Here is a 20,631-nt window from a genome sequence, read left to right as displayed (position 1 = left end):
TAGCCCAGACACAACAAAACATTTGCTCTGGAGGATGCGGCATTTCTGCGCGGTGTCATGCCCCTGAAACATACTAATATTTCCACTCATCTCTGCAAGGCCAAATTTTAAATCTCTTTAATATAGTTTTAAGTTTACAAACATAAGTTAACTGTCTGGAACGTCTGTGGTTATTTAGGATTTCATAAATATTTTTCAAACAGAGCAATACCAGACAACTACTAGTTTTGCTTCCCTGTTTTCTTAGACGACTGTGAACTAATTAGAAATTTTAGGGGTGCCTGGGTGGCTCAGTCGGTTAAGCGTCTGACTTCAGCTCAGGTCATGATCTCACGGTCAGTGAGTTCGAGCCCTGTGTCGGGCTCTGCGCCAACAACTCAGAGCCTGGAGCCTGTTTCAGATTCTGTGTCTCCCTCTCTCTCTGATCCTTCCCCGTTCATGCTCTGTCTCTCTTGGTCTCAAAAATAAATAAACGTTAAAAAAAATTTTTTTTAAGAAAATTTTAAGAAAGAAAGAAAAAGCAAAAGAGAATGAAATACAAAATGCCGCAAGCACAACTAATCTACGTAGTATATTTGGAAAGGTACGTGGAGGGCTAATAGGCTTTGCCCAATGGACTTGTAGGGTGAATGAAAACCTCACCTCCAAGCAATGCTCATACCTGGCATATCTGAATTCCAGTGGGTGAACTGAACCTTTTCCTCAATGGTCCATTGAAAGGTGCCTTTGTTTTGTACATCTGAAAGTCCTGTCCAAAAATATCTTTCAGGCCTCAATCCAACCAAACTAGTTAGAAATGCTTGTTCATATCTTAAAAGAAAAAAATTAACTAAAATTTAGAAATGTGAATTTTTCCAAACAGCAACACAAAAAGCATGTCAATTACGTGTGTGAGCTATGATTTAGTTGGTACTTCAAACATATTGTGTTTTAAGTTATATGCCATTTAAATTATGCAAATTTCTACTAAGGAAAGGAGGGGGGATTATCATGGAGCTGAGTGAATAAAATCAAATATACTCAAATCATTTCTGTCCACTCCTCACCAGCCCCTCGGCCCCTCCTCAAAATCTAAGAGAATTCTTCTGCAAAGGCAAAGGAGAAAACTATAGCATTCTCAGATACACTGTTTAAAAAAGTAGTCCACTTTCCAACTATTTCAAATGCCCGACACAGTTCTTGGATAAGTAAATCCCGAGGTCGTAACATTATCAAAGATGATACAGACAGAAAAACCCGTGTGGATTACCCCTCAAATTTTATTCTCTTCCCTCAGGTCTGAAACAGAAGAGAAAATTATTGAGGAATACGGAGAAGCAAAGATTCGATCTGTAGAAAGAAGTAGGAGAAGAATCACAATTTCCAAAAGTTTTCTTTGGATCTCATCTCTTTGGCATCATCTAATGACCCAATTTGGTTCGTAAAGCAACCAAAGTTGATCTTAACAGATAAAACATTAAATAATGAGGCAGCAATGTAGGCAAAAATTTTTCTTCGGAGCAAAAGAGAAGTGAAAAAAGTGGTGTTCACAGTTTCCAGGATAACGGAATGTTTACTTCTCACAATTGAATAATTTCATTCTCACAACTGTACAAAGAAAAAATGTTTAAAGTCCTAAACCCAATTTCTCCCAAAAGTCCAGAAACAAAATTTAAGCACAGAGTTACCGAGCTCCCGAATAGAAATGTAGACAATACAAAGGAAAACAAACCTAAAATATAGGGAAATTGAGCATCCCACTTCGGCTCAGGTCATGACCTTACGGTTTGTGAGTTCGAGCCCTGCATCAGGCACTGTGCTGACAGCTCGGAGCCTGGAGCCTGCTTCGGATTCTGTGTCTCCCCCTCTCTCTACCCCTCCTCCTCTCATGCTCTGTTTCTCTCTCTTTCCCTCTCAAAAATAAGTAAACATTAAAAGAAAATTCTGGGGCGCCTGGGTGGCGCAGTCGGTTAAGCGTCCGACTTCAGCCAGGTCACGATCTCGCGGTCCGTGAGTTCGAGCCCCGCGTCAGGCTCTGGGCTGATGGCTCAGAGCCTGGAGCCTGTTTCCTATTCTGTGTCTCCCTCTCTCTCTGCCCCTCGCCCGTTCATGCTCTGTCTCTCTCTGTCCCAAAAATAAATAAACGTTGAAAAAAAAATTTTTAAAGAAAATTATTTAAGTTTCTTCTGTGTCTAATCCAGTGCTTTGTGAAGATTAAGGGAAAAATAAATAAAAACTAAAACCTCAAAGATGTTTGGTACTCTAGAGGTCAAAAGTTATATAAAATCCTCTACATTCATGTGATTTTTCTGGACCTATCGGTCTAGCAAAACTAGCAAAGAAAAGAAAAGAAAATGAATAGAAGAATGTAAAGGAATAATAAAATATTCAGTGAATCTCTCTACCCTTTTTTTGGTGGAGACAGTGGTAAAGATAGAAAGTGGCATTTTTGAACCAATAAATTTTACTTTTTCTGCTTTAAAAAATTTGGTATATACTAGATCAGAAAAAAAGGTAGGCCCATAAACTATGTTTGCTAGAACATTACTTTTCTGAAATGAAATTATATGATTCATATAATAACATAATGAAAGTTTGTTACTGAATATTGCTTTCAAGTTCTAAAAGGAGCAAAATATTTTATAGCACTTACAATGAAGAATCCAAATTAGGATATGATTTTCAATGCTACTCCTTCTGCAAATCATACCTCAAGATCATATGTAATTTACAGAAACTTAGAGCATGGTGATACTTAGGCTTCTGTGAAACCATTTCATTATTTGACATGCACTAAAATAGAATTAAAATAGTTGCATACCTGTCTTCAACAGTTGTTAAGTAAGCCTTCTCATTTACGCAGGTTTGGTTTGCTTCTGCAAATGTTGAAAGTGTGTGTCCAATCAAATAGCAGTAGAAGCCGTGTCTTTTCCAGCCCTATTAATGTTATCAAGCAGATTATCGTGGATATTTATTCAATAATATTATTTTAATAATTCCTCTATCATGAAATGTAAATTGCTAAATAACAGAGGTATCTGAAGAACACAAATCTGAAAAGTTTGAAACGCAATGACAATTACTCATGTGAATAAGAAAACAGTAGAATGTTGTTCGTCATACGACAAATTAGGACACAAAACTGGGGACAGGGCACTCATTCTCTCCGTTTCTGATACCTCTTCTAACAAAAGCGATGTGTGAAGTGCTCACTGGGGAAACGGAACAGAATGCCTAAGATTTCAGTATTAGAATGAGTAACCACAGGAAATAATTGGCAGAGTAGCAAGCTCATTTGCCCACTGACGTCAAAAGTAGATGATGACTATGAAACTGTATCATCTGGTCCTGGGAGAATACTTATCAAACTTCTGGCAGCACCATTTGGCATGGTTCCTCTCCCATTCTTAGAACACACAGAAATGCTACATAAAAGCATTACAATAGGGGCACCCGGGTGGCTCAGTGGGTTAAGCGTCCCAACTCTTGATTTGGGCTCAGGTCGCAGTCTCACGGTTTGTGAGACTGAGCCTCGCTTCCAGCTCTGTGCTGACAGCATGGAGCCTGCGTGGGATTCTCTCTCTCTCTCTTGCTCTCGCTCTTGCTCTCTCTCCCCCACCCTGTGCCTCTCTCAAAAATAAATAAATAAACTTAAAAGATAACAATAAAGAAAAAAATTCCATTCTTGAGCTCAAGAGAAAGAAGGGGTTGTCTCCAGTTACCGAAAATACATCGAAAACTAAAACCTAGAATGGGAAATACTCAAGCTGAGACTGTGGTTGCCCCATGGTGCACGAACCTCACATTATGGTACTAGGGCAGGGGTACTAATCTCCATACAAATGAGCATATCAGCTCACTTGAGGCAGGGGAATGGAACTGAAGTCCTTACATGAAGATGGTACCCATTAATGGGAGCCCCTCCGAAAAAGGAGAGCGAAAAACTCTACTCACAGAACCGAGAAATGACAGTTTCTTATCATCTGCCTGGGGTTCTAGGTGCAGGGAGAAAAGTTCTTCTGTTAAAAATAAATACCAATTCTGTGCCAGGGATGAGTGCTGGTCCCAACTTGATGCCATTCGCATTGTATTAGCACCCGCAGCCACAAACATAAAATAAATCTCAGTCTACGAAAGGAGAGACTCCTAGATACTCAGAGAAGTCAAATGCAGAAACACACAATAGAAATATTTCTACAACACAGGTAATGTGAGGCTAAGACATTTGAGGCTTAGGTTGGGGATGGGACGGGGACTGGTTGAATCAAAAATTACAAACCACGTGAGGCTCACACTCAAGGAAAGTCAGTAATCGCCTTTCTGGGGAAAAAACATAAAAATAAGCATGCTTCAGATGATTTAACAAAAGAAGACAAAGGAAGACAAAGGAAGAAGCAGAATCAATAATTAAAGAACAAAATGTTATGAACAAAGAACAAGAGGATGTGAACACACAACAGAATTTGTAGAAAAGAAAACCATGAAGTTAAAAACCCAATGGCCAAATAAAAGATAGAAATGCAGGTTTGGAAAGATTAGTCAACTGAATGAATGTAGCAGAGTAAGGAGCACATGAAAAGACATTTAAAGAACACGGACAGAAAACACAAAATAGAATGAGAAGGTTGAAAATCAAAGTAAGAAATGTTTCAGAATCACCAAATAAAATTAATGACTGAGAATCTTCAAGATTTTAATCTTTTTTAATGTTTTTGCTTATTTGTGAAGGAGAGACAGAGACAGAGCATGAGCGGGGGAGGAGCAGAGAGAGAGGAAGACACAGAATCTGAAACAGGCTCCAGGCTCTAAGCTTTCAGCACAGAGCCCAGTGCAGGGCTCCAACCCACAAACCATGAGATCATGACCTGAGCCAAAGCTGGATGCTCAACGGACTAAGCCACCCAGGCGCCAAATATAATTAAAATTTTTTTTAAACATTTATTCACTTTTGAGAGGCAGAGAGAGACAGAACGTGAGCGGTGGAGGGGCTGAGACGGAGGGAGACACCGAATCCAAAGGAGACTCCAGGCTCTGAGCTGTCAGCACAGAGCCTGACGCGGGGCTCGAGCCCACGAACCGCAAGATCATGACCGGAGTCAAAGTCAGACGCTCAACTGACTGAGCCACCCAGGTGCCCCAATAATTTTCAAGATTTAAAAAGAAAGATACATTCTGAAAATGAAGAAGCACACTGAGTACCAAAGAGAAGAAAATTAATCCAAAGCTCAACATATTGTGCTAAAATCCTGCAGAATGGCAAAGACAATGAGTAGATCTTAAACTCAATCAGAGAGAAAATACAAGTAGCCACTTTTTAAAAAGAAGAGTTAGGGACGTGTGGGTGGCTGAGTCGGTTAAGCATCCCAGTTCTTGGGGCGCATGGATAGCTCAGTTGGTTAAGTGTCTGACTTTCAGTTTCCTCTCAGGTCATAATCTCACTGTTCTGTGAGTTCAATCCCCACATCAGGCTCCTCACTGACAGTGCAGAGCCTGCTTGAGATTCTCTGTCTCTCTCCTGCTCACACTTCTTTGTCTTTCTCAAAAATAAGTAAATAAACATTAGAAAAAATTTTTTTAAAAAGCATCCCAACTCTTGATTTTTGCTCAGGTCATTGTCTCACTGTTCATGAGTTCCAGCCCCATACTGGGCTCTGTGCTGACAGTGTGGAGCCTGCTTGGAGTTCTCTCTCTCTTTCCCTCTCTCTCTGCCCCACCTCCTTCACTCTGCCTCGCTCTAAAATAAATAAGTAAACTTTTTTTTTAAAGTACAGGTGCCTGGGTGGCTCAGTCGGTTAAGGGTCTGACTTCAGTTCAGGTCATGATCTTGCAGTTCATGGGTTCGAACCCCTCACTGGGCTTTGTGCTGACAGATGGGATCCTGGAGCCTGCTTCAAATTCTATGTCTCCCTCTCTCCCTGCTTCTCCCCCACTCGTGTTCTGTCTGTCTCTCTCAAAACTGAATAAACATTAACAATTTTTTTTAAAAGAAGGATAAAAAGAAGAATTAGTCTAATAACAGGGGAATTCCAATGGCAAAAATAAAGGTCAGGAGAAAACGAAACAATATGTACACAGCACTGAGGCACCTGAGCGGTTCAGTCAGTTAAGCATTTGACTCTTGATCTCAGCTCAGGTCACGAGTTCCAACCCTATGTTGGGCTCCATGCTGGGTGTGAAGCCTACTTTAAAATATATCATATCACACACACACACACACACACACACACACACACACACACACACACATGCACATACATACAGACAGCATTTTAAAACAAACTACCTAAATTATTACGCAAGGTAAGGGTGGATCAAGACGTTTTCAGATAAAGACAGAGAGTTTTCCACTCAGAAATCACCAGTGAAGGAATCACTAAAAGTTTTACTTTGTCAAGGAAGAATTTTAAATCAGGAGGAATAAGAGAGCTGAAAGTCTACACTGAGCAAAGGAACCAATAAATGTGTGTGTGAATCCAGGTCTAAATGCCTGTGCAAACAGCAAAGATAACAAATTGCAGGTGGGAAGTTAAAGAATGGGAAATTAACGAGATGTGTGGTTTAAGCAAAATAAGTCGGTGGGAGAAAGATCAGTATCCTATGACTTCACTCATATGTGGAACTTAAGAAACAAAACAGATGAACATAGGGCAAAGGAAGGGAAAATAAGATCAAAACGGGGAGGGAGGCAAACCATAAGAGACTCTTAAATACAGAGAACAAACTGAGGCTTGCTGGAGGGGAGGTGGGGGGAGGGGCTACATGGATGATGGGCATTAAGGAAGGCACTTGTTGGGATGAGCACTGGGTGTTATATGTAGGGGATGAATCACTAAATTCTACTCCTGAAACCATTATTGCACTGTATGCTAACTGACTTGGATTGAAATAAAATTTTAAAAAAAATACTCTAAAAAATAATCATAAAATAAAATTAGAGATAGACTTTAAAAATAGAGGTTTATCAGTATTACATATTTAATTCTTACAAGAATCCTGTGAGATAAATAAACCTTAATGTCCCTATTTGAAACAAAACAAAACAAAAAAACGGAAGATGTGCGGTTTAGTTAATATATTGTATCCATGTAATTACCTAGCTGTGATACTATAGGCCTCACATGAGAAGTTCTCACCAAAGATGGGGGAGTGGATGGCACAGGGGAATTCTCTGTACTCTCTTTCTCAATTTTTTGACAGTCTAACATGATTTCCAAGTTAAAAAAAAAATGTCTTAGTGTTTAGGTGGAATAATAAACTTCATTTTGTTCAGGAAGCAGAGAGATGTTGATTAACTTCAAGTCAGACGTGCATGTTAAAAACATCAGGTTAACTACTGAAAAAAAAAAAAAGAAATAGAATCATTCCCAAACCTGTAGAGGAGGAAAATGGGATAAAAATATTCCAGAGAACTAGTGGAATGCAGGAAAAGACAAACAAGATAGAAAGAAAACAGAACAGTAAATGAAATAAAGCTCAAAATGGTAAAACAAATACAAATATATAAATGTGCAAAAAAAAAATGTACACTCACATTTGCCAGTAAAAAGCCAAGAGTTCCTCAAATGAGATAAAAAATAAAAATGCAGATATATTTTTACAAGAGCCATTCGATGACATAGAACTATTAAAAGCTAACAGGCATTTCTAGGGAAATGCCAAGCAAAAGATAGCTTCTGTGGCAATTAATTTAAAATTGACTTTCTGGTCAAAAAAGGATTAGTATGAATAAGGAAAATAATTACACTATCAAGGACTGACGCATCAGGAAGATATAATGCAGTTCAAAGCACATAAAACAAACATTGACAGAACTGTAAAGAGAATATTTCGTCAAGGAGACAAAATACTAGGAATGCAGAACATCCGAATTATACAAACTGTTAGTTTATCTAGTCACCATATAAAGATCCCTGAACCAAACAATCAAAGATCATTCTGTTCAAGCACACACTGAATATTTACAAAATCTGACTATTAACTAGACCATAAAGAAAGTCTCGGCAAGTAACAACAACCAAAACTGCATATAATCACAATGCAGTGAAATTAAAATCAGTTTCTAATTATTGAGAAACTAAAAATCAAACAAAATCCCCATCACAACCACCAAAACCACACACTCTCACTCTCTCTCTCTCTCTCTCTCTCCCCCCCTCTAAATAATTCGAGGATAAAATAAATCTTAATGGAAATAAAAAATATTTGGAAGTGAATCACAATGAAAGCACTAGATAACAAAACTTGGTTTGGTTGGTCCACAGTTTTAAATTCACCTTTTATTTCTGCAAATATTTAAACACACATTCATAGTCGGTTAAGCGCCTGACTCTTGATTTTGGCTCAGGTTATGATCTCATGGTTCGTGGGAGGAAGTCCCGTGTCAGCATGGAGCCTGCTTGGGATTCTCTCTCCTTCTCTCTGCCCCTGCCCCCACCCCTGTCTGTCTGTCTGTCTGTCTCTCTCTCGCTCTCAAAATAAATAAATACACATTAAAAGAAAAACACATTCACTGGAATGTCATGTCCATTAATTCCACCATCTAAAGCACCCAGTAGTAGATTTTATAATTTTGGGTTTCAAATTCATCTGAGAGATTCCTCGTCAGCCTGGAAAAGGGAACTTCTGTGTACAGAGTCTTCACATTTGCCTCTGTCTGACATCCAGGCATATCAGCGACTCAGGACCACTTTGTACTAGATTTCCCACAAAGGTAGCAACAAAGTGAAAAATGAACCTGAAATCAGGCCTGTGGTTTTGAATTCTCCAAAAGATCATGTCATCGCGTGCCCAGGCCCAGACCAAAAAAGAAATAAAAAAAATTTTTAAGTCTTGTTATCTTTCTTTACTGGTGAGTGGATTTTTTTCCTAGTCTTCCTAGCTCTCTGAAGAAGTCATGCCTACAGCAGGTATTTTTAAACTGGCCAAATTATTTAACGTCTCTGGGCTTTAGTTTTCCCTTCTAATTAGGAACATAGCATTTATCCTTGAAGGTCATTGGTGGCATAATAACCACACTCAACAAACACTTGTGGATTTTTTTTTTAATATTTCCTATTACTACCCTAATGATTAAATTGGATTTTATCACATGTTGTAGATATGACAATAACTGGGCTATGTATATGTATACATATATAAACTATATATATATGTTACACATATATATACATATATACATACATATATACATATATATATATATACATACATATATGGATACATATATAAACTTTGATTAATTGTATAGAAGTCATAAAATTTAAGGACTATTTATTATTTCTAGAAAATTACAATAATACACACATAAACACATATGCATATGATTAGGCAAAGGATACATAAGTGCATTGATAGAAAAACCAGTGGTCTAAGTGTAGAGACCTGGGGTCAGGATGCTGGGGTTCTAGCCTTGCTTCGGTACCCTAAGAAAGTCCAAGCTTCTCTGGGCTGAACTTCCAGAACGTAAAAATTAAAGGGAGGATTTTGATCATCACAAAAATCCTTGATGTCTCTAACAGTCTCTGATTTTCTGTATCTGCTCAATGTTTCTTTTTTCTTAAATGTGTTAATGTTTATTTACTTTTGAGAGGAGAGAGGAAAGACACAGAATCTGATGTAGGTTCCAGGCTCTGAGCTGTCAGCACAGAGCCCAACACGGGGCTCGAACTCACCAATGATGAGATCGTGACCCGAGCCCAAATCAGACGATTTACTGACTGAGCCACCCAGGCGCCCCTGCTCAATGTTTCCTTCTAGTTTATTTGGACAGTACTGAATTGTGTCTCATGAACTCTCAGCTTTCTGGTGTTTGTTATGAGACGATCTGATCACAACATGACATGCTTGGAAAGAAAATTGGTTTCTACTTTATTTTTATCCAAGAGAAGTGAGAAAGGAAGAAAAGAGGAAGACGAGCAATTCAGCAGTTAAACAGGAAAATGAGAACCCAACACCCTGTCTTCTGTAGTTTCTTTATGCGTTTAGAAACTGCTTCACAGAGGCCATTTGCTTCAACCTCAAAGAACTAGAAGAGTTACAGGGAGGTAGAATGCCAAGTGCGATACAGGTGAGGGGGATGGGCAGTAAGATGGCAAAGCTTTATCCACTTTAACTGAGGGCTGCCGGCCACTACCAGCTCGTCGGATCTCTCCCCTCCCAATGCAGCGATCTACTGCGAAGTATCCCCGTCAGACGTAGCCTTCTCAAAAATATTATAAATGGAGAAAAATGACAGGAGAGTTGGCTATCTGAAATTCATGGTTATCTTCTGGAAATGTTCCTACCACCTATGGGATCATCGACCACCAATAATACCTCAGTGACCCTTCTTTCCAGGACCATAACCCATCTGACTCTCATTACCCTCACGAGGTTCCACGGGTGTGTGGTTTTATTCTCTGTTCTAGCTCCCCCATTTGGGGTAGGAGAATTCCCCCGACGTTCTGAATCACATGCACCCATATTAGCTGTAGAGGGCACCTGAAGAAGACTTCAGGGAGAACAAATACCAAATACTACCAACAAACAGTTGAACATTTAAAAAGTTAGAACATCTGACTACCTATGACAATGATACAACACTTTCCCAGGCAAAAGTAAAGCCAAGATATCACAGAATAGTTGCTGGTCTGAAATGGTTGCGTATGTTCTATACTCACTTTCCGGCAGCCGCTTTCTACTTCTACTGTTCCTGAAGGTTGGGTTTGAGATTTCATCTTACAGATGTAGTCAAGAGGCCGCTCACAAGCCCTATCCGCCCAGTACCCGTCCTACGGAAAGCAAAGAGAAAAAAAATGAATGATTATCAGCTGTTTCACTCTGAGGCCATTTTCTTGTAATGGTGTCTCAGGAAAGGAAAACGAAGATTCGAGGTTCTTAAGAGAAAAATGGCATCTGTGAAAAGGAAAGGTGAATTGACATTTTAGAAGTAAACAGCAAATTTGACTCCCGCTGCAAAGACATGAAAAGCTATTGGGGCCCCAATATGTTTTGATACTATGGCTATCCATGCCACTGTGTAGAAGGATCTAGAGAGAAACTAAAAATGCTTGTAAGCCCCTAAGTGGTTATACCAACAGAAGGTCTACACGCAGCCTCTCCCGTCAGCTGTTTTCAAGTTGACCAAGTACAGAGAAAGCCTTCCAGAAAAACTCCCTCACCCAACACACCAAACTTGAAAAGACACCTTGAAACCAGTCATCTGTCCTCCCTTTTCCAATTTGTACTGAGGAGTGTCCTCCTGGGTCTACGACTCTGCCTCCCAGCCTGCTTCAGATTCCACCTTCTCCCCCTTCCTCAACGACTGCACCTCAAAATGACCTCTCCTCTCCTTCAGTCTCCTACAGACTCCTTCTGTATCCTCTGCCTCTGGCCCCTCATTCTGGTCCTCAATCTTCAGCCAGAGTGACAGCTATACATTGAAAAGTTGGTTTAGCCACTCCTCAGCTAAGGCATGTTTTCTCAGTCTCAACACTCGCCAGCTTTCCTACCTGTCCGTCCACCTCTAACTCCGTGCTTTCAGCCATATTGTCCTTCAGTTCTTTATAAGAAGGATGTTTTCCGGTTTCCTCTTCCCAGGACACACTTCTGCCTACCCTTTCAACAGTTTATACCTGCTCTTTTCTTAAGCTTTCGATTAATCACAATGAGGGGCACCTGGGTGGTTCAGTTGGTTGAGCATCTGACTGCGGCTCAGGTCATGATCTCATAGTTCGTGAATTTGAGCCCCGCATGGGGCTCTATGTGACAGGTCACAGCCTGAAGCCTGCTTCGGATTCTCTGTCTCCCTCTCTGTCTGCCCCTCCCCTGCTCGGACTCTGTCTCTCTCTCTCTCTCTCTCAAAAGTAAATAAACATTAAAAAAAAAACCAATTAAGCATAACAAAAACAACCACAATGATGAAACAGCAGCTAATACTTATTGAACAACTGGTTTGGGGCAGTCACGGTACTTGTTATACACATTAACCCATTCAATCCTTACACTCACTGTTAAGCTGGGTACAATTAGTATGCCCTTTTCATAAATGAGAAAATAAGCCAGGCATCCGGACCCAGCCTCTTACCCACCGTGTTCGTCATCCATTAACAAAAGATAACCTGATGATATTCTTCCCTCACTAAACTCCTATTTAGGCCGTGGAAGCAATCTTTTCATATTTGACATCTCCACGTAACCTACAAGAGCAAACGTAGCTCTCCAGGGACAGATGGCAGACAGTGAAACCCAGAAGAGATCTAAGTGCATCTGCTCAGAGCAACCAGTCAAAAGTTGAACCAAAGCTCTAATGTGATCAGTCAAGTTGTACGTATTGCCATTTAGAACCCAGCACAGGAACAAGACGAATATGTTGGTTACTGGTTAATTTCATCCCTGCACCAAATGTTTCTGTCTGCTGCTTTTCTCTTCCCCTTGAAAATTTGACTTCGCCAAACAATAGAAACACAGATAGATCACCTAGACTAGAAGGAAACTAAACAATAATAATATGTAATAAGTGAGGCAGAACGGAACATACCCTGTGGCTTTTGCTAGGCATCAGCAAATAAAGTTGCCTTACCTTGCCTTTCATTACAACGCAATCTTCCTGCCTGTTGTTTTCATGGCTTGGTTCCCCCCGCAGCCATTTAGTAAATGTTACTGGGGTGCCATCGCTCCACTCAAAATACATTTGGATCTTGATGTCATTTAAGCCAATCCATAACTCATCATCTGGCTCTAAAGAGGAAGAAAAACACGAAATCAATGTACACATGTTTTCTTTCCTAAAATCAGGAGGTTATCGGGAAAGGAAAAGTTCGACTCCCTTAAGATTATAACAGATAAAAGACCATTCTCTTGAGTGTTAATCTGACGTGTCAACTACACTTTATGTTGTCAATATTAGTTTCATTGAGCAACATATTCTTTACATTGTGAAGGCAACTGTATTCTTTTATTGTACAAGTGTAACTTGTATCTCCTGGGAGTTGCTAAAATGAGGCTGAGGTTGGTCCATCATTACCCCCTGTTTTGTGAAGCTACTCTTTTGTTATAAATAACTTTCCATACAAACTGTACTCATTGTGTTGGAAATATGACAGCTTACTTATACATTAATCTATTTGACTATCATTAAATCTCATGAATATTTTAAAGTACTATTAAAAACCACTTCTAGTTTACTTACTATGTTATTAAGAACATTCCAGATATTAAAGCTTAATAACTGTACTAGGAGTGAGAAGATACATAAACGAAGGAGTTGAGCTGTCTCTCCCGACATTTGGGACTTATTTATTGGTCTATAAATATAAATGGATCTGTAATCATGTTCACCATAAAATACCAGACAAACTCAACTAAGTAACAAATAAACATTAAAACAAAAATAACCAGGTACAGATACAAAATGTCATCATTTTGTTTTAAAGTTCTATGAAGAACATTATTGACCTTATCTGTAGTTATAATTCCAAAAATATTATAACTAAAATGGAACAAAATGTAAGGCCTAAGTCTTCATGCCTAGAAACATACATTTGCAAATTAAAAAAAAAATTAATGAATATCTAATTTATTCTATTGGAAATTTCATCATGAATGCTTGACTTCTGTCCTTTAAATGGCAAAAATAGGGGCGTCTGGGTGGCTCAGTCGGTTAAGCGGCCGACTTCAGCTCGGGTCATGATCTCGCGGTCCGTGAGTTCGAGCCCCGCGTCGGGCTCTGTGCTGACAGCTCAGAGCCTGGAGCCTGTTTCAGATTCTGTGTCTCCCTCTCTCTGACCCTCCCCTGTTCATGCTCTGTCTCTCCCTGTCTCAAAAATAAGTAAAACGTTAAAAAAAAATTAAATGGCAAAAATAAAATTACTTGCCAAAGGACTATAAAGATGATGTTGTAGTAGAAAATGAGAAAAATGCCACACTAAATAGGAATCTCCCTAAATGGTTTAATCTGTTCCTCCTAAACGTTGTCTCCCAACTTGCTTTTGGAGAAGTCACTGATTGGCCCATTGCCAGCCCCAGCAGATGTTTCCAGCACCATGAGGCATGAATGAGGGTGCCAGGGTGAAACCCTTTTCCTTTCACTTAATTTGGCAGCTCATGATCTTTTGGGCAGCAAATGTAGGCTTCAGAATGACCTCATATGCCCTTTCAGGATTTAGGTTCAAAGCTAATAAAAACCTAAACTCTCCCCTCGCCCCCGCAATAAGTAAATAAAATAAAAATAAAACCCGAAACTCCCAAGGCCCACAGTTAAAATAAAGTGTTAAGAGTTCCCTATAACATTTTTTCTGACTACATTGTGCACCCCCATCTAGCTTTTGTAATTCCTGAACACAGCCTACACTCTATAAAAATATATAACACACAAGCGGGAAAAGTCGTTAAACCAATTGTTACGAGTCTGTTAGGGAAGCTGTCTTAGTTGATGTAGTCATAACCTAGGTGCGCAAGTCCCAATTTCTCCACTCTATTTCCACAATCAGTGTAAAAAATATCCAAAAAAAAAAAAGATAATTATCTCAACTAGCTAGAAAAATTTTTCTAGGCTTTTGATCCAGAAATAATAATTTTACAACTTTTCTTTACCTTTATCCATATTATTTTCACTGTTTTAAATAAAGAAGTCTTATCCATGACAAAAAAGGGAAGGTTTCCCTAGTAAAAATTTATTAATTCCTCTTCTGAATTGAAAAGCAACCTCTGGGACGCCTGGGTGGCTCAGTCGGTTGAGCTTCCGACTTTGGCTCAGGTCATGGTCTTACTGTTTGTGAGTTTGAGCCCCGCGTCGGGCTCTGTGCTGACAGCTCAGAACATGGAGCCTGCTTCAGAGTCTGTGTCTCCCTCTCTGTCTCTGACCCTCCCCCGTTCATGCTCTGTCTCTCTCTGTCTCAAAAATAAACAAACATTAAAAAAAATAAATTTTAAGAAAAGCAACCTTTGCCAGAGGCAGTTCAAGATGGCAGCATGGAAGGATCCTGAACTAACGTCCTCCCATGCAGACAACAAATCTATAGCTACATATGGAACAATTCCCTCTGAAAGGAACCTGAGAGCCAGCTTAACAACTACAGTACAACAAAAACTGAAATACGGGTAGGAGAAACGGAGACCTCGTCTTGCCAAAAACTCCACCAGGGTGTAGCCACCCACCCACCCACCATTGAGGGTCTCACAAATATGGAACTTCTCCTCAGGGAGTAATGGGTTTGTGTCTCACACCAGGCACCCCCCACTCTCAGGATGTGTACTGGAGAGATAATGCCCCCAAATGTCTGGCTTTGAAAACCAATGGGGCTTAAATCCAAGAGAACCATAGGGCTGTAGGGAACAGAGAATCCACTCATGAAGATCTCACATGTGGACTTACTCACCCCAGGGCCCGGGGAAAAAGTAGAGCCTAGACCACATGCAAAGGAGATTCACTTGATAATCTTAAAACTTCTGCCAGAGGGGCAAAAGCCTGCTGGAACTCTCTCCAGAGAAAGATGTTGACAGGCACCATTTTACCTTCCTCCTCTACCTTGCTTGTGCTGGCACTGGTTGCCACCATTTTTGCCCTATCAATCTGATCCACTTTTGCCCACCCCACCACACTGATGCTGCAGCCCTTCCAGAGGCAGGGGCAAGGGCCCCATGCCCCATGCCACTACTGCAGCCCCAGAAACAGCAGGTACCATTCTGCTTCCTCACAGCATTTCCACGCACAGCCAGTACAAAGGATGCCCATCGAATCTTGGGCTCCGGTAGCCAGGAGGGACTGTACGTCTGGGCCCCATAAGTCTGAAACAATTGCAAGAACAGTTCAAGAAACAAGTAATGAGCAGAGCAAAGTTAAATGGTAAGGATGATGCTCACACAGGGCCACCACTTTAAGACTGAGAGAGATTACTCTTTCACATAGAGAGGCAAACAAAATGAAGAAACAGAGGGGGCTCCTGGGTGGCTCAGTCAGTTGAGCATCCAACTTGGGGCTCAGGTCATGATCTTGCAGTCCGTGAGTTCGAGTCCTGCATCAGGCTCTGTGCTGATGGCTTGGAGCCTGGAACCTGCTTCAGATTCTGTGTCCCCCTTCTTTCTCTCCCCATCCCCCACTTATGCTCTGTCTCACTTTGTCTCTCAAAAATAAATACATTTAAAAAAAATTTTTAAACCAGAAGAATATATTCCAAATAATTAAAAAAGAAAAAAGAAACAAGATAAAACCCAAGAAAAAAACTTAAAGAAAGGGAGATAAGTAATTTACACATCCACAACATTCCATCCAAAAACAGCAGAATATGCATTCTCTTCAAGTACACAAGGAACAGTCTCCAAGACAGACCACCTGCTAGACCACAAAATAAGTGTCAATAAATATACGAAGATGGTATGAAACCAGAGATCAACTACAAAAAGAAAACTAAACATCTAACTTTATACCTAACAGAACTAGAAAAAGAACAAATAAAACCCAAAGTTAGTAGAAGGAATGAAATAAAAAAGATCAAAACAAAAATAAATGAAAGAGAGGGGCGCCTGGGTGGCTCAGCCGGTTAAGCGTCCGACTTCAGCTCAGGTCACAATCTCACGGTCCATGAGTTCGAGCCCCGAGTCAGGCTCTGGGCTGATGGCTCAGAGCCTGGAGCCTGCTTCCGATTCTGTGTCTCCCTCTCTCCCTGCCCCTCCCCCATTCATGCTCTGTCTCTCTCTGTCTCAAAAATAAATAAACGTTAAAAAAAAAATTAAAAAAATAAATAAATAAAAAAAATAAATGAAAGAGAGACTAAAAAGATAACAAAAAAGATCAATGAAACTAATAGCTGGTTCTTTGGAAAGATAAACAAAACTGACAAACCTTTAGCTAGACTCAATCATATAAAAGGAGAGAAGGTGCAAATAAATAAAAATGGAAATGAAAGAGAAGAAATTACAACTGATACCAAAGAAATACAAAGTATCATAAGATACTACTATGTGCAATTATATTCCCACAAATTGGACAAACTAGAGGAACTTGATAAACTCCTAGATATATACAATCTTCCAAGACTGGATCATAAAGAAATACAAAATCTGAACAGACCAATTAATAGTAAGGAGACGTAATGAGTAATCAACTCCCCCCCCAAAAAAAGTTTAGGGTCAGATGACTTCACCAATGAATTCTACCAAACATTCAAAGAAAACTTAAAACCTACTTTTCTCAACTATTCCAAAAAATTGAACAGGAAGGAAAGCTCCAAAAGTCATTTTATGAGTGTAATATTGCCTCAATACCAAAAGCAGACAAAGATAACACACATACACACCACACACACACACACACACACACACACACACACACACACACACACACAAAATTATAGGCCAATATCCCTCATGAACATAGATGAAAAAATCCTCAATAAAATGTAGCAAACAGAATTCAACAATGCATTAAAAGGATCATGGCCTTTGGGATTTATTCCAGGGATGCAGGGATGGTTCAATATCTGAGAATCAATTAATGTCATGCACTACACTAACAAAATGAAAATACAAATCATATCATCATCTCAAGGGAGGCAGAAAAAGCAGTTGACAAAATTCAACATCCATTTATGATAAAATCCCTCAGCCAATTGGGAATAGACAGAATGTACAGCAACATAATAAAGGCATATATTGTGAGCCCACAGCTAACATACTGAATGTGAAAAGCTGAAAGTTTTTCCCTTAAGAACAGGAAAAAGACAAGGATGGCACTTTTGCCACTTTTATTCAACATACTATTGGAAGTCCTACCCAAAGCAATTAGGTAAGAATAAAAAATAAAGGGCATCTAAATTAGAAAGGAATAAGTAAAACTATCAGGATTTGTGATGACATGATTTTACAGACAACCCCAAAGACTCCACCAAAAGAAAAAAAAAATGTCAAAACGAATAAATTGAATAAAGTTGCAGGATACAAATAAATTTAATAAAAAATCTGTGGCCTTTTTATACACTAACAATGAACTATAAGAAAGAGAAATTAAGAAAACAATCGCATTTTCAATTGCATCAAAAAGAATAAAATACCAAGGAATAATTTAACCAAGAAGGTAAAAGAAAATTCTAAGACACAAATGAGAGAAATTGAAGAAGACACAAATAAAAAGATAGTCCATGCTCATGGATTCGAGAAAGGACAGTCTCTTCAGTAAATGTTGTTAGGAAGACTGGAAGCCACTTACAAAAGAATGAAACAGGGCCACTATCTTATACCATACACAAAAATTAATTCAAAATAAAGACTTACATATAAGTCTGGAAACCATAAAACTCCTAGAAGAAAATGTTAGCAGTAAGCTCTTTGACAATGCTCTTGGTAATACTTTTTTGGCTCTGACTCCAAAGGCAATGGCAACAAAAGCAAAAATAAACAAATGGGACATCAAACTAAAAAGCTTCTGCACAGCACAGGAAATCATCAACAAAATGAAAAAGCAACCATACTGCATGGAAAAAGACATTTGAAAATCACATATTCATTAATGGTTTATATATAAATTATATAAAGAATTCATACAGTTCAATAACAAAAAAACAATCTGATTTTAAAATAGGCAGAGGATCTGAATAGAAATTTTTCCAAAACATACATATAGATGGCCAATAGACATGTAATAAAAGATGCTCAAAATCACCAACCATCAGGGAAATGCAAATTAAAGCCATATGAGATATTACCCGACACCTATCACAATGACTCTTCTCACAAGGATAAGAATAACGAGTGTCTGCGAGGATGTGGAGAGAAGGGAATCCTCATGCACTCTTAGTGGGAAAGTAAATTGTTGCAGCCACTGTGGAAAACAGTATGGAGGTTCTTCAACAAATTAAAAGTAGGACTACCAGATGATACAGCAGTTTCACTTCTGGGTATTTTTCAAAAAAAAATCACAAACACTAACTCAAAAAGATATGTGCACCCCCATGTTCATTGCAGCACTATCTACAATGACCACGATATAGAAATGCCTAGGTGTCTATCAATGGATGAATAAAGAAGATACAGTATGTGTATATATATGTTCCATTGCATGTACACACACACACACACACACACACACACACTGGAATACTATTAAAGCTATAAAAAAAGAATAAAAACTTTCTAGGGGCACCTGGGTGGCTCATTCGGTTAAACATCTGACTCTTGATTTCGGCTCAGGTCATGATCTCACAGTTCATGAGATCGAGGGCTTCTTCGGGCTCTGCGTTGACAGGGCAGAGCCTACTTGAAATTCTTATTCTCCATCTCTCTCTGCACCCTCCTCCTCTCTCTCAAAAGTAAATAAAATAAACATTCAAAAATTTGTTTCAAAAAAAGAATAAAATCTTCCCATTTACGACAACAGACAACACAGATGAACCTGGAGGGCATTATGCTAAGTGAAATAAATCAGACACAGACAAATACCATTTGCTCTCACCTATATGTAAATTTAAGAAGCAAAACAAATGAGGGGCGCCTGGGCGGCTCAGTTGGTTGAGCATCGGACTTTGGCTGGGGTCATGATCTCACGGCTAGTGAGTTCTAGCCCCACATTGTGCTCTGTGCTGGCAGCTCAGAGCCTGGAACCTGCTTCCGATTCTGTGTCTCCTTTTCTCTGCCCCTCCCCCTCTTGCGCTCTGTCACTCTTTCTCTCCAAAGTAAATAAGCATTTTAAAAAGCCTTGTTTTTTTTTTTTTAATTTTTTTTTAACGTTTTTTTATTTATTTTTGAGACAGAGAGAGACAGAGCATGAACGGGGGAGGGGCAGAGAGAGAGAGGGAGACACAGAATTGGAAGCAGGCTCCAGGCTCTGAGCCATCAGCCCAGAACCCGACACGGGGCTCGAACTCACGAACCCGTGAGATCGTGACCTGAGCCGAAGTCGGCCGCCCAACCGACTGAGCCACCCAGGCGCCCCTAAAAAGCCTTGTTTTTTAAAATAAAAAGCAAAACAAATGTACGGACAAAACAAAGCTCAGATACAGAGAATAGATTTGTGGTTGCCAGAAGTAAAGGCAGGGGGTTGGGGGGAGATGGGTGAGGCCACCAAGAGGTTCAAACTTCCAGCTATGAAATTCAAAAATCACGGAAGTGTAACGCACAGCATGGTGACCAGAGTCAATGCAGGTAACCGGGTTTAGTGCAGTGATCATGATGCAATGAACACACATGTGCAATCAAGGTTGTACACCTGAAACTGATAAAAAGTATGTCAATTATACTTCAATAAAAAACGAATAAATAAGTAAATAAATAGAAGCAACCTTTGCCACCAGCTTCGCTACATAACTATAGCAATAAATATATCAGCTTTTGCTATTACTGCATCATGCTATAGAAAGTAGAGCAAAATTTGCTCTTTGGGCCTACGGCCTCTTAACAAATCCGTTTTTCACAGATTCATTTGTAACACTTTATCACCTGCTATATGTATCGTGACTTGTAGGTCCTGATATTATTCAGACCTATCAGTCTTGATCCCATTATTACCGTCTAGTCTGATTTCTCCAGAATGAGTAAATATAAAATTGAGAAATTGCGTCCAGGCAGCAGTAGGCTACCATCAGGGCCTAGTGAGCGCAGGAACATAGGCGCAGGGGAAAGAATCCCATCTGGCACCGGTGTAGGAGTCCTAGTGCTTTGGGGTCTTTGCAATCTCTCTCTGGG

The 20,631-nt window shown here is 39.6% G+C and overlaps 1 protein-coding gene across 1 annotated transcript in view; it reads right to left on the bottom strand.

The window, feature by feature from the left end:
• MRC1 (mannose receptor C-type 1) overlaps positions 1 to 20,631 on the bottom strand; it is a 99,930-nt gene that overhangs the window by 39,962 nt on the left and 39,337 nt on the right. The window contains exons 8-11 of the mRNA XM_011283622.4: positions 12,539 to 12,696; positions 10,638 to 10,748; positions 2,801 to 2,916; positions 662 to 810 (exon numbers count right to left, since the gene is read on the bottom strand). Coding sequence (XP_011281924.2) covers positions 662 to 810; positions 2,801 to 2,916; positions 10,638 to 10,748; positions 12,539 to 12,696 — 534 coding nt within the window. The remainder of the gene's footprint in view (positions 1 to 661; positions 811 to 2,800; positions 2,917 to 10,637; positions 10,749 to 12,538; positions 12,697 to 20,631) is intronic.

Source organism: Felis catus, chromosome B4 (assembly GCF_018350175.1).
Source record: "Felis catus isolate Fca126 chromosome B4, F.catus_Fca126_mat1.0, whole genome shotgun sequence".
Lineage (NCBI taxonomy): Eukaryota > Metazoa > Chordata > Mammalia > Carnivora > Felidae > Felis > Felis catus.
This window is presented reverse-complemented; position numbering and strand designations above follow the sequence as displayed.